Here is a 15,165-nt window from a genome sequence, read left to right as displayed (position 1 = left end):
TATATTTCAAGCTAATATTTTACGAGAAGCTTGTGTATATATAACTGTTAGATAACAAATTAAAAATACCGTACTTGGAATACAGCTAAACAAAAACTAAGTATATTATTTTGAGAAAAAAGTCTCTACTATTTCAGTTCACTAGAAGCACAAAAATTACATTTTCATTATTACCTAAGTCCAGGGAACGTTAGTGACAGCAATTTCGAAGATATTAGGGAAATTGTTTGTACTAAGAGAAAGGCATCAATGAATAATAATATAACGAGGAAAATGTCATTCGTTTATAGCACACAAATAGGGAGTAGCTGGTACTACACAAACCAGCATATCAACGCATACAAATTTATACACTGCCAGAATTGTACAACATTGTGCTTTGGGATAGGTACTCGGAGTACCTAGTCAGTAGTAAGCTACAATAATACAATTAATCTTGTGTATCAGATGTTTCGCACAAAATCCGACCACACACTGAAAAGTCCGCAACTTTTATGAGGTTCAAGAAAAGAGAAACGAGATAGCTCGGACTGTCAGGAAATAATTGATCGTGTACATCACTGAGAAAATGTTCTCGGACTTTGAATTAGATCATTACGTTTGGACAAACTAAAAAAAAATACAACATTCATCTCAGCAGCGGTGAACGAGCAGCTCATCACAGACGTGATCTCTCGCTACGGAGGAAAAGGAAGGATGAGACACCGGGAAACTTTTGCTACGTTTGTCATAAGAATCAGATCTCATCACAGACGTGATCTCTCGTTACGAAGGAAAGGGAAGGATGAGACACCGGGAAAAGTTTTGCTACGTTTGTCATAAGAATCAGATCTCAACAAAAAATTTTCGTTGTTATAAAATCTCTGCAGACAGTCCATGTAAAGCAAATGTACGTTGGTAGTATTGTAGATTTAGAAAACATCTACATCTACATCTGCGTGACTACTCTGTAATTCACGCTTAAGTGGGTGGTAAAGGATTTTTCGAACCACCTTCAGAATATTTATCTACCGATCAACTCTTTAACAGCATGTGGGAAACATGAACACTAACATCTTTCTGTACGAGCTCAGATATCTGTTATTCTATCATGATGATTATTGCTCCCTAAGTATGCTGGCGATAGTAAAAAAGGTTTCACACTTAGAGGAGAAAACTGGTCATTGTCATTTCGTTATAAAATATCACTGCAACGAAAACCCCTTTTTTCTTAATGACCACCAAACTTTTTTATCATATCCGTGACAGTCTTTCTCCTGTCTTCCGATAGTAGAAAGCTGCCCTTCTTCATGCTTAGCTGTCGGGTAAGAATCCCATACAGAACAAAAATAGTCCACCGAAGGACGAACAAGCACAGTGAAGGCCGTGTCTTTAGTAGAACTGTTACAAGCTTTCTGTCAATAAAACGTAGTTTTTGGTTTGCCCAAATAAATGGCTCTGCTAGTGCTTAACGACAACGGATGCACTGTTATCCTCGTCGCCCTGACACGCCTTATATACCCTTAACTGCTAGTGCTGAGACCCGCCAACTGTGCGTGGCTACTGAGTTGATGTCGAGCATTGGTGGCGATAACACAGATAATAGTGTATGGAAGAGCGAGTATATGAATTGGCAAATGCAAAACACCGTATCGCTACTAAGAATACACTATCTAATCAAAAGTATCTGGACATTCATCAGTGGACATTTATGTGCGGGGTCTTGCCATCTTGACGTCTTGGACTCTACTGTCATTCAGGTATCTGACCTTCTGGCGAGGAATGGAAGCTGCTCTTCCTCAAGAGTCGCAACCAGGGAAAATAAGTGAAGCTGGACGCTGGAGTGTGGAGCGACCTCGATGTTCTGAATCATGTTAAAGTTGTTCCATTGGATACAGGTCGGAAGTCTTCGCACGCCAGTCCACTTCAGAAATAATGCTGTCTTTTAAGCCGGACCATCTCCTCCAAACTGAATCTCTACTGTACACAGTAAACGATGCTTTAAAGTGTGTTCATATGATGCCACATACAACCTTTTCCTAAGCGTAATATTGGTACCAGAAGTGCAACCACAAAAAATGCGACCACACTGTAATACCATCTGCTCTGTGCTTCACCGTTGACACATGATGGTAGGTAACTTCATCCAGCATTTCGCCACATACAAATCTTACATCATTTTGCAAGAAGGCTCTTTACGTGTATAATATATATACACTTTATGACTAATGAACACTATTAAGGTAAATACATTGTTTGTTCTCTATCAAAATCTTTCATTTGCCAACTATGCCTATCAGTAGTTAGTGCCTTCAGTAGTTAGAATCTTTTATTTAGCTTGCAGTATTGGCGCTCGTTGTATTACAGTAGTTCGAGTAACGAAGATTTTTGTGATAAGTGATTCATGAAAGGTAAAGGTTATTGTTAGTTAAGGCCACTCTTTCGTAGGGATTATTGAAAGTCAGACTGCGTTGCACTAAAATATTGTCTGCCAGTTTAGTGATGATCAGTATAAGTAATGAGAAATCTGTCTATCGACGTCCAGTTTTGCTCAGCTGTTTGAAGATCAAATAACGTTGAAGTTTACCAGCAGCGTCACTTATAATTTTTCTATGTGGAAGTTACAATACAGTCAAATATTGCAGCATGATTCATCGTTCCAGACCACCTGTTTCCAGTCATCAACTATCCAGCAGAGTCGCTCTATATCGCACCACAAATGTGTGGGTTATGAGGTGCTGCTCTGACATTGCACATTGCACCCCTACTGGAAGTCACTGCACTTGCTCAACTGCTGGTAGCGGTTTTGAACTCACGAGTGAATCCTTGCCTCGATTTCAGGCACTTTTGCAATGCTCAGAGTCCTGCCTTGAGTCAGTTTACATGTGGCCGTTTCTTCGCGTTTCCACTTCAACATCACGTCAAAATTAGTCCATTTGGGCGCTTTATTTGGGCGTAACCGTTACTAAAGGATTCGTTACGCAGGTGACGTCTGATGCTTGGTCCACATTTGAAGTGACTGACCTCTCCTGACCCACTCATTCTGCTGTCTGAATGCTTTTGATCAGGTACTATATCTCGCCTGTGCTTATGTAGAATATATGACCGTGTGAAATCAGGAAACAGTTATCTGTAGCGGACATATTCAGATATGTTCTCTCCCTATAAAGTCTCCTGCGAAAGATGTTTATTCTGTCCAGTCCAACATAGTAAGCGAGAAATTGGAAACTGAGTTTTAATTTCCTCTCGATGACGGGGTCACTACTAACATAGCTATGAGGAAGGGAACTGGACGAGTACTATTGACAATCAGTCTCACAGCATTTGCCTTACGAGTGTCAGGGATCCACAAGAAGCGATATCTTGACGGTCAGAGGTTATTTGAACTTCCGTCCTCTTTAATACGAGTCTAGTACAATTATTAATATCTTATCCCTCTCATAGGCTACCTTGCATAAGAGCATCGACACGTTATTTTCTCAAGAACGAGAATCCATGTATACAACATCGCTTACGATTCCTAAAACTTAAAATGGTTAAAAAATGGTTCAAATGGGTCTGAGTACTATGGGACTTAACATATGAGGTCATCAGTCCCCTAGAACTTAAAACTAATTAAACCTAACGAACCTAAGGACATCACACACATCCATGCCCGAGGCAGGATTCAAACCTGCGACCGTAACGGTTGCGCGGTTCTAGACAAGCGCCTAAAACCGCTCCGTCACAGCGCGTGCCCTTAAAACTTAAGGTATGCGTCATGTAACCATGATCTCCTTTTGTATAAGGCATCTAGATTCCTATTTATTATTAATTGTGAGTAATTTAGATCGACTAGGAATGAGCGTCGGGGATAAATTATGAAATGGAAGAATGAGCTAACTACACGAAAGTTAAGGTAGTGTAACACTATAAGTAATGCTACCTAAGGCAGTTTCACAAGTCCTCTTACACACTTCAAGAGCTTTTAGAGGGGACTTAGCAGATCTCGTTTTACATAGGAATCAATGTCTGGAAACGGTCGATTACCATGTTAGAAGGGAAATAAGAGTTACTCAGACGCACTTCATCAGAGTTCTCACTGCTTTGATATGGCCCCACCACAAATTCCTCTAATGTGTGAAGCTCTCCATCTCAGACTAGCACTTGCAACCTACGGCCACAGTTATTTTCTTGGTGTATGCCAGTCTCTGACTTCCTGTCTTCCTCTACAGTTCTTACCCTCTACAGCTCGCTATAATACTATTGATTCCTTTTAACACATCCTGTAATACTTTTTCACTTTCACTGAAGACAGTAATGGCATCAGCGGATCTTATCATTGTTATACCTTCACCTTGAGTTTTAATCCCGCTCTTGGGCCTACCTTTTATTTCCGTCATTGCTTCTTCGCTGTACAGATCGAAAAGTAGGGGCGAATGACTACATCCTGTCTTGCACCCATTTTACAGGAATCTGTGTACTTCTTTCTTGGTCTTCCAGTCTTATTGTTCCCTCATAGTTTTTGTACATACTGTATATTACCCCTCCTTTCCAATAGTTCACTCATATTTTTCTCAGAATTTTGAACATTTTGTACCATGTTACAATGTTTAACGCTTTTCTCAAGTCAACAGATACTGTGAACGTGTTTTGATTTTCCTTCAGCCTTGCTACCATCATTAGCTGCAACATCAGAATGCCTCTCAGGTTTATTTGCCTTTCCTAAACCCAAACCGATCGTCATATAACATATCCTCATTTCCTTTTCTATTACTTTGCATATTAACCTTGTCAGTAGCATTGATGCATGAGCTGTACGGTAATTCTCCCAATTGTAGACTCTTGCTTAACAGTGATATTACGACTGCATTCTTAATGTTACCGTCTTTGATTTTAATTTCCTTGAAGATCCTTTCGGCATCTCGGTTTGCTGAGTCACTTCTTCAGACAATCATTTGTTTGTGTTTTCCTTCAGATTTATCCTTTGCTTCCATGCCCTTCCTACTCATTTTATCCCTAGGTGACTTCTATTTCAGTATCCCCGAATTTCCGTGTATATTTTTGTACTTCTTATGTAGACCAAATAATTTCTGTATTGGCCATAGCTTCTTCGCAGTTACCTTTGATGTACGTAACTTTTTCTTTCCGTCTTCTGTGTATACCCTCCACAACTGTCCTTACCTCTATAAACGAAGTTACTAATGAGCCATGCATTGAATTTTCCTGCCAAGTTTCTTATACGTCAGCCTATTCTTCAACTTCACTAAATTGTGATCTGGATCTTTATCTTCTCCTTAGTATGATTTACAGTCCAATACTTGATTTCGAAATATTCGCCTAAAGCATGCTCTGGCCCGAGTCTTCGTATGAAAAACTGAGAAGGCAAATCCACATATATTTTGCAATGTACCAGAGATCTATGACAGAAAAGTGCAGAAATACGACAGAGAGAAACCAATGTAGCGGACTAAATAGTACGGAAGATCTCGAAAGAAGGGCGGAAGAGAAGTATGAAGAGGTTCTGGGGTAGAAACCGCACTTCACGAGGGCCGAACTGAAGGAAAAGAAGAACTTTTCTCACGCTCTAATGCGTGAAGAGAGATTCGCTATGCCATTTGCTGTGCACCACAAAACAAATTTCTAGAGTTATAGTTGTGGAATACGGATTAGAAGGAACGAATGACTCGAAGTAAACGTCACGACAACGAATGTGTAACAGCCTTACCACGAGCTTGGAAAGGATAAACTTGGGGTAGAAATTGTGGAGTGCCCTTACCACAGGAATCACATCAGCACTAATCATTATGGCAACCATGGAGGACATATGTCTGTAAGCCTGGCCAGGGTTTTTAACCACACTCTTTCCGAAGCAGGGTCCAGTCCTGAACCATTGCTACCTTACATTCCTTAAGAGTTTCAGGATGCCTACCCTACAAATTGCACTAATGATTTACTTCTAATATTTGCTTCTACAAGGCAGCTACAGCTATATTAGACATTTAAATGGTTGATAGCACGGTACCGGAGCACACACATACTTCATGAAATCACATTTGTAAGATATTGTTGTATGTCACCTCCGCTATCACATTACTATTTTCTTTTTGGACGAAGTTTCCTGAAGTCTCCGCAGATAGCTATGTCGTGACTTGTTGGTTCATTATTTCTTTGAGGCAGACATGTAGTAACAAGCGGGTGTCGATGAAAAAGTGAGCGACAATGAGATATTTAGTTCGTCGCAGCTGTCTTCTGTGACCTTGTGATACAACCAGATTCTCCACCGTCGCATTTGGACTGCAGTCTCTGTACAGTCCCTTTGTTAAAGAGTCACGGAATCACGAGTACTCCACATCACGCAGTGGCGAGCCTTATAAAAGCTCTGCAGCAGATGCTCACCTCAGCACTTCCATCACCATGAGGGCAACAGTGGCAGCTCTTCTCCTGTGTCTTGTGGTGAGTAATAAGGACTGAGACCTTATCTGAATATGTGCTCTACGTATCTTTACTGGTACTTACTTCCACATCCACTTACAAACACTGCATGCTTCAAAAGTACCACAATCTTCTACCTGTAGCAAGCCAGTCTCGAATGTAACGTTTGGATAGTGTTTGAAAATTTTTGTCGGTTCTTTAAGCGACTTCATACTAGTTCCAGACGTGCAAATAAAGACAGTTGTGAGATTGTACCAAATTCATCAACTTAGTGTGTATCGTTTTTGAACTATACATGCATAATATCAGTAAATAATCTGCATCCTCCTTCTTACTGGATCAATATATGCGAGGGTAACAGCCGAAATCCGTGTCTGAGCATCCACACGTTATGACTGGTGGATTTCAAAAATCGTAAAACATCATTCCAATAAGTTTCTAGATTATATTAGTACAAAGTACAGAAGAATTAAGATGGTGGGTTTACTGCTCAAAGCATCCAACGTACCCCTCAACCACTTGATTACATGGAACGGAACATCCACACACTCATGAGTAACTGTCAGCGAGATTTATCTTTGACATATTGTTCAACTGGTGTGTCCCATTGGTTTGAAAGTCGGTTATATCGTCAAAGCGTTAACACTTCACGTAAATTTCTGCACTTTGTCGTTCTGCAGTGGCTTCGATTTCATAACATGAAATCTCATCACCAGTGATGATTTGTCCGACAAGATAACCGTCCACGAGTTTCGTTTTAAGCTAGTCACGGCAGGTGCCCAGACACCGTTGCTTTCGTTCATGAGTCAAGACGTATGGGACAAACCATGTACTCACTTTCCTTCTCTTCAGGACATTCTGAAGAATGCCTTAAACACATAGAGATGTTGCTCCATTGTGATTTCTGACACAACAGTGATTGCACCGTTTGGTCGCACGTCGACTACGCACTTGACACCGCCTACTTACCTGCTTAAACTGACTCCTCGAATGTATGTCTGTGTTTTTTAGTTGTTCGGGTTGCCACTGTTATTACTGGGCTGATTCGCTTATACGCCAGCAATAAAATCAGTCTCGGAACTTTCTGCATGGTCGGTGAATTAAAAAAATGCCATCAGATTTTCTTCCTCGAGTATAGCTGGTACTCCATTTCTAATGCTTCTAATGGTCTTGTACCTGCGTATCTACATCTTTTATGAAAGATTACAGGATATTTGTTATCATCTGTTTGCAGCATACGTCTGTCGCAGGTTGTCACTCCATCAGAGAGGTTGAAATTTCTCTAGTTCTGCAAGTACAACATAAGTAAACCCTTTACAAGACCCTATTTTGAAGTGATATTATTGGGTCAATCCTTATTCTTCACTCATGTTGTGGTAATAATCAAAGTAGTGCAACTCTGACGACACACAGCTAAATATGAGAATTCAACAAACAGCGATTAATCACGAATATAAAAATTGGATTCATCATGAATCAAAACCCTAAAATATTGCTATAGAGTAATTGAACAACAATGTAGCACATGTTACGCAACAGCATTATTTAATATACTAGAAGCTCGTTACCATGAGTAGTTCACTTGCTTATTTATTCCACTCTGACAGTAGACAGCAAGGGAAATCAAATCTTATATACTGACGGGGAAAACCGCATCACCAAAAACTAAATAATGTCGAGTAATGAAATTCAGGAATAGATTTGCCGAGGTAACATAGTTAAATCATTAACATTGCAATAGCACACGTTAACGTAAATGCCAGATAAGGTATTTCAAATATCAAATGTTGGGACATCAATAAACGATGTAACGGTCAGATTGTTGAATGCAAGCAAGCAAACACGAATGCATTGTCTTGTACAAATGACAGATGTCAGTTTCTGGGATGTGGTTGCACCCCTGATGCACTTGGTCGGTCAATACAAGGACGGATAATGCTGTTTGTGGACGGCGCTAGAGTTTTCAACCGATGATGTCCCAAGGCACCTGTGGACACTGTAGAGAGTAGTGGGTTACAACTGCAATATGTGGACAGCGTTATCCTTTTGGTAAAAGCTGTTTATGGATGGGAGCACTGCAGGTCGAATCACCAACCTGATGTGCATACTTCCAATCAGGGTGTTTGGGAGGACCACGAGACTGCTGGTGCTGCCATACAGAGTGGCACTCCACACAAGACCATAAATCCAGTCGTAGGTCCCGTGTGTCTAGCCCGCCAATAGATAGGTTGCAGGCACTCGGATGGTCTCCAAAACACAGCCATCACTGGCACTGAGGCGAAGCCAGCTTTCATCACAGATCACAACAAACTTTTGCCTTGTCCCCTTGCGGGCTCTCGCTTTACAACACTGACGTCGCAAATGGCGGTGGTTTAGGGTCAGTCGAGTGGACGCTACAGAGGGTCTGCCGCTGACCCGACCTTGAATTAACCAATTTATAACAGTTCCTTTCATCATTGTGGAGGCAACTTCTGCTCACATTGCTGCTGCCGATGCAGTACGATGTGCCTGAGCTAGACATCGAGCACGATGGTCTTCCCTAGCGGTAGTACTATACGGCTCCTTGGAAACCAATCTTCTTGCTACTGTACATTCTCGCGACCATCGCTGCAAGAAATCATGTGCCATGTCCACACCCCTGTCAAGTCTTTATGCAATATCACGTAAGCAACATCCAGCTTCTCGAAGCTCTTTTAAACGCCCTTGTTCACACTCAGTGACGTGTTTCTCGTCAAACACAAATAATGGCATGGAACCAACCCAAATTGACATCAGTGCATACATTTCTTTATGATTACTTGAAGTAATCATCAATAATCGTTGAACATGTTCATTCACTCAGTTTCTGTAATAAAACAGTAAGACTGATTTCTAATTTGTGTAAGTGTAACAAGATGCATCTGATGATACAGTCCTAACAGTCCCAATTCATGATTTCTGTGATTCATTGTCTTTGTTTCAAAACTACATTAGCAGAATCTTAATCTTCATTCAGAATGAATACCACTTAATTTCCATCTTCATATATGATGTGCTTTACAATATGACATTCTACTACAGGTATCAGCATGCCGCAGCCAAGAGACTCCACCCGGCCCTCCTGGACCAACTGAAGGGCCACAACCAACTGGTCCACCAGGGCCACCAACCGAAGGTCCTGATCCAACTGGTCAACCAACCGGAGGTCCTGAACCAACTGGACCACCAGGTCCACCAACTGGAGGTCCTGAACCAACTGGAGAGCCCCAACCAACTGGAGGGCCACAACCAACTGGTGAACCTCAGCCTACTGGAGGTCCTCAACCTACTGGACCGCCAGGGCCACCTGGTGGCCTTTTCTAGCCTGGTGTTTTCTAGTGATGCAAGATTATCGCACCTGGAAACGTTAAAGGATTTCAGCTTTTACTTTTATAGTTGACCTTAACTGCGTTAATTGATGGAAGTGTTCTTATGTGTCATAAAAATCAATTGTGATTAAACCAGCAATGAAAAAGCTCCATTAACGTTTTATTTACTGTGTTCTGTATATGCAACAGGTTCTCCAAAAATATGCTACCAATATGTAAATATTATTACATGAGATACTATCAGATCATACCTCATGAAATTCTTTACCACATGATTTGCAGTTCCAGAAGACGCTGTATGTTGCCGAAGGAGTCGGTGTTACCGACTAAGTGCGCTTCACGAATGGATATGAGCAAATTTATCTTCAGGAAACACTCTTGCCATTTATAAAAAGCCCTCTTCACATTGTACTGATATATAACGTTTGAACGATATTCAGCCTTTGATGTTCTGTAATACAACATGTGACCTGAGATGATTTCTTTGAAATCTATTTTCTCCTCCTTCAGTTCAATACTTTTTCCTCTTTTTACTATAGGAAATGGTACACATATATAATTAGTTCGATCGTGTGAGTCTTCAATTTCATGGGTCTTCTTTTGTTTAATTAATATGTTGCCTTCTAATAAAAATATTTATCTGGGATTTCCGTAGATCCTAGCGTGTCTCCCAGAACGAATATTAACCGCAACTCAAACCTAGCATATCTCCCAGAACGAATATTAACCGATACTCAGTGTAACTTCAGCAGTAGCAATGACAGAATGGATGGGAACGAACCTCTTTTTGACTGCTCTTACGTGGTTCAACCATTTACAAGGAACATGTTGCTTATGAGAAATTAAGCTCTGTTTATCAAGATATAAATAGTAATCAATATGAGTAGATGACTCTCCTCAGTATTGTTTTAGGGTACCATCACCAATAAAATAGAAGTCACTAAACTTAATCATACCGATATGATCATACAGAGCAGAATGACTATGTGGATGCTAGTACATTAAATATAAAAGATTAAATAGGAAAGAAAATTAACTGCCAGTCATTAAGGAAATAACGAGCAGATGCAATTTTTTTACAGTCGAAATATTCTTGAAGGCTCTCTAGGCAATATGCAGCTCTGAGTAATACACAGCCATCCGTTTCAAATTGGGTAAACTGAAATATTTTTGAAAGTCTAAAGAAGAACTATGTGTTTGCTGATTAAACTTCACTAAGAAATTCTTCAACCATGACATTCCAAATTATTCGAGGTTGGTTTTTCCAAAAATTTCCGAACTAGCCTTTCATGATGTATATGAGAATACTCTACTGCCCATTCATATGTAGGTGCAAGATATTAGCACTACATAAACTTAACGCGTGTCCACATATTTAGAGGCTCACTTTTTCTCGCATAGCGTACTTTAATGTGACATGGAAGGGACCAATCTTAAGCACAAGTAATACATTATTATACTGCACTCTTTCAGGAGACCCAAACCCTGCTATGCGAGCCATGTCAAATTAATGGACATTTTATATTGTGCTGTCGGGCCTGTAACGATAATGTTGTATACAGTGATGATGAGTTGGTTTGAGGCATGTTCTCAAAAGAAATTCAACGCAATGGTAGTTATTCTTCAGATAATCCTTTTTTAATCTCCTTTTTTATAACTTGAAGAATTAAAACAATGATAAAATGCGTCAATTGACAGCCAGTACAAATACCATAAATTGTACGTCATTACCGTTAGTACTTAATTTAAGAGTGTACCTTATATAGCGAAAGATAATATTTGTGGGTAATGATGTTTGAATTGTTAACAACACTTCATGAATGCTTTGCCTGTCTTGCTTGTGAAAGTATTTATTTTTCCTCGCATCACTCCTCTTTCTCTCGTTGTTTATGAATGACATATTATTGATTACGTGATTTCGATAGAACATGACACCTAATAATATTCGCTTTGGTGCATATGACACTAGAATGGTAGACTCCAAAGCGTATATAATGTGCTCTGCCTACAAACCTTGAACCATTATATGAATTATATTTAAACGGACCAGACACTTGGTACGAATACAATAGGTGCCAACGACCAAAGCATGTATATGCGCTTAATTACTCCTATTAAATATTGTCATGGGCATTGTAAAGTAAATTTTCAGAAACTGCTCTGACTCTAAGTTTCTAAACAAGTGTCACCAAAGGATTACACGGAATCTGAACTAGAGAGTGAAGAACGTGATTTTTACCAGATTTCTGATCCTAATATACTTGAAACTTTTTTTGCAGAGAACGTCGTAGTTGATATGATCTTATACCTCATTAGAGCTAGGAGCGTTGTCCTCAGTATAACAAAAAACTGTTGTTGTGTTGTTACTGCTTACGTCCATGAACGCTTGATCTTCATACAGAAGCTATTTTCAGGCATATAATAAGTGTATGTTATTCTTGAGGCTCGCCATTTAAAACTGAAAAATTTGACTGCTATCCCACGTTCGCCAACTGTACGAAGATCTATCACAGATGGATTGTTACATATTTCCAACTAATATTTTATGAGAAGCTTGTGTATATATACATTCGCCAACTGTAGGAACGTGTAAGACAGATGATTAGTTATATATTTCAAGCTAATATTTTACGAGAAGCTTGTGTATATATACCTGTTAGATAACAAATTAAAAATACCGTACTTGGAATACAGCTAAACAAAAACTAAGTATATTATTTTGAGAAGAAAGTCTCTACTATTTCAGTTCACTAGAAGCACAAAAATTACATTTTCATTATTACCTAAGTCCAGGGAACGTTAATGACAGCGATTTCGAAGATATTAAGGAAATTGTGTGTATTAAGGGAAATGCATCAATGAATAATAATACAACGAGGAAAATGTCATTCGTTTATAGCACACAAATAGGGAGTAGCTGGTAATACACAAACCAGCATATCAACGCATACAAATTTATACACTGCCAAAATTGTACAACATTGTGCTTTGGGATAGGTACTCGGAGTACCTAGTCAGTAGTAAGCTACAATAATACAATCAAATCTTGTGTATCAGATGTTTCGCACAAAATCCGACCACACACTGAAAAGTCCGCAACTTTTATGAGGTTCAAGAAAAGAGAAACGAGATAGCTCGGACTGTCAGGAAATAATTGATCGTGGCACATCACTGAGAAAATGTTCTCGGACTTTGAATTAGATCATTACGTCTGGACAAACTAAAAAAAAAATACAACATTCATCTCAGCAGCGGTGAACGAGCATCTCATCACAGACGTGATCTCTCGTTACGGAGGAAAAGGAAGGATGAGACACCGGGAAACTTTTGCTACGTTTGTCATAAGAATCAGAGCTCATCACAGACGTGATCTCTCGCTACGGAGGAAAAGGAAGGATGAGACACCGGGAAACTTTTGCTACGTTTGTCATAAGAATCAGATCTCATCACAGACGTGATCTCTCGTTACGAAGGAAAGGGAAGGATGAGACACCGGGAAAAGTTTTGCTACGTTTGTCATAAGAATCAGATCTCAACAAAAAATTTTCGTTGTTATAAAATCTCTGCAGACAGTCCATGTAAAGCAAATGTACGTTGGTAGTATTGTAGATTTAGAAAACATCTACATCTACATCTGCGTGACTACTCTGTAATTCACGCTTAAGTGGGTGGTAAAGGATTTTTCGAACCACCTTCAGAATATTTATCTACCGATCAACTCTTTAACAGCATGTGGGAAACATGAACACTAACATCTTTCTGTACGAGCTCAGATATCTGTTATTCTATCATGATGATTATTGCTCCCTAAGTATGCTGGCGATAGTAAAAAAGGTTTCACACTCAGAGGAGAAAACTGGTCATTGTCATTTCGTTATAAAATCTCACTGCAACGAAAACCCCTTTTGTCTTAATGACCACCAAACTTATTATCATATCCGTGACAGTCTTTCTCCTGTCTTCCGATAGTAGAAAGCTGCCCTTCTTCATGCTTATCTGTCGGGTAAGGATCCCATACAGAACAAAAATAGTCCACCAAAGGACGAACAAGCACAGTGAAGGCCGTGTCTTTAGTAGAACTGTTACAAGCTTTCTGTCAATAAAACGTAGTTTTTGGTTTGCCCAAATAAATGGCTCTGCTAGTGCTTAACGACAACGGATGCACTGTTATCCTCGTCGCCCTGACACGCCTTATATACCCTTAACTGCTAGTGCTGCCACCAGCCAACTGTGCGTGGCTACTGAGTTGATGTCGAGCATTGGTGGCGATAACACAGATAATAGTGTATGGAAGAGCGAGTATATGAATTGGCAAATGCAAAACACCGCATCGCTACTAAGAATACACTATCTAATCAAAAGTATCTGGACATTCATCAGTGGACATTTATGTGCGGGGTCTTGCCATCTTGACGTCTTGGACTCTACTGTCATTCAGGTATCTGACCTTCTGGCGAGGAATGGAAGCCGCTCTTCCTCAAGAGTCGCAACCAGGGAAAATAGTGATGCTGGACGCTGGAGTGTGGAGCGACCTCGATGTTCTAAATCCTGTCAAAGTTGTTCCATTGGATACAGGTCGGAAGTCTTCGCACGCCAGTCCATTTCAGAAATAATACTCTCTTTTAAGCGGGACCATCTACTCCAAACTGAATCTCTACTGTACACAGTAAACGATGCTTTAAAGTGTGTTCATATGATGCCACATACAACCTTTTCCTAAGCGTAATATTGGTACCAGAAGTGCAACCACAAAAAATGCGACCACACTGTAATACCATCTGCTCTGTGCTTCACCGTTGACACACGATGGTAGGTAACTTCATTCAGCATTTCGCCACATACAAATCTTCCATCATTTTGCAAGAAGGCTCTTTACGTGTATAATATACATACACATTATGACTTCTGAACACTATTAAGGTAAATACATTGTTTGTTCTCTATCAAAATCTTTCATTTGCCAACTATGCCTATCAGTAGTTAGTGCCTTCAGAATCTTTTATTTAGCTGGCAGTATGGCGCTCGTTGTATTGCAGTAGTTGGAGTAACGAAGATTTATGTGATAAGTGATTCATGAAAGGTAAAGGTTATTGTTAGTTAAGGCCATTCTTTCGTAGGGATTATTGAAAGTCAGACTGCGTTGCACTAAAATATTGTCTGCCAGTTTAGTGATGATCAGTATAAGTAATGAGAAATCTGTCTATCGACGTCCAGTTTTGGTCAGCTGTTTGAAGATCAAATAACGTTGAAGTTTGCCAGCAGCGTCACTTATAATTTTTCTATGTGGAAGTTACAATACAGTCAAATATTGCAGCATGATTCATCTTTCCAGACCACCTGTTTCCAGTCATCAACTATCCAGCAGAGTCGCTCTATATCGCACCTCAAATGTGTGGGTTATGAGGTGCTGCTCTGACATTGCACC

The 15,165-nt window shown here is 39.9% G+C and overlaps 2 protein-coding genes across 10 annotated transcripts in view; one reads left to right on the top strand and one right to left on the bottom strand.

The window, feature by feature from the left end:
* Window positions 1-15,165, bottom strand: part of LOC126336538 (proline-rich protein 2-like) — a 479,405-nt gene that overhangs the window by 206,155 nt on the left and 258,085 nt on the right. The gene's annotated exons all lie outside the window — the stretch shown is intronic.
* The window catches only part of LOC126336532 (proline-rich protein 2-like), a 271,653-nt gene that overhangs the window by 163,216 nt on the left and 93,272 nt on the right, over window positions 1-15,165 (top strand). For 4 of the 9 annotated variants that reach the window (XR_007564972.1, XM_050000331.1, XM_050000332.1 and 1 more), the window contains exon 3: window positions 9,509-9,890. The exons of 2 other annotated variants lie outside the window; for them this stretch is intronic. Coding sequence is in view for 6 of the 7 variants with exons in the window: in XM_050000331.1 (XP_049856288.1) it covers window positions 9,509-9,735 (227 nt within the window). In the remaining variant the exon portion in view is untranslated. Of the gene's footprint in view, window positions 1-6,364; window positions 6,415-9,453; window positions 9,891-15,165 lie in introns of those variants that run through there. 3 more of the 9 variants (XM_050000339.1, XM_050000333.1, XM_050000344.1) reach the window with 2 other exon arrangements.

This window comes from Schistocerca gregaria, chromosome 2 (genome assembly GCF_023897955.1).
Source record: "Schistocerca gregaria isolate iqSchGreg1 chromosome 2, iqSchGreg1.2, whole genome shotgun sequence".
NCBI classification, from domain to species: domain Eukaryota; kingdom Metazoa; phylum Arthropoda; class Insecta; order Orthoptera; family Acrididae; genus Schistocerca; species Schistocerca gregaria.
Note: the sequence above shows the minus strand (reverse complement) of the source record. Positions and strands in the feature narration are given on the sequence as shown.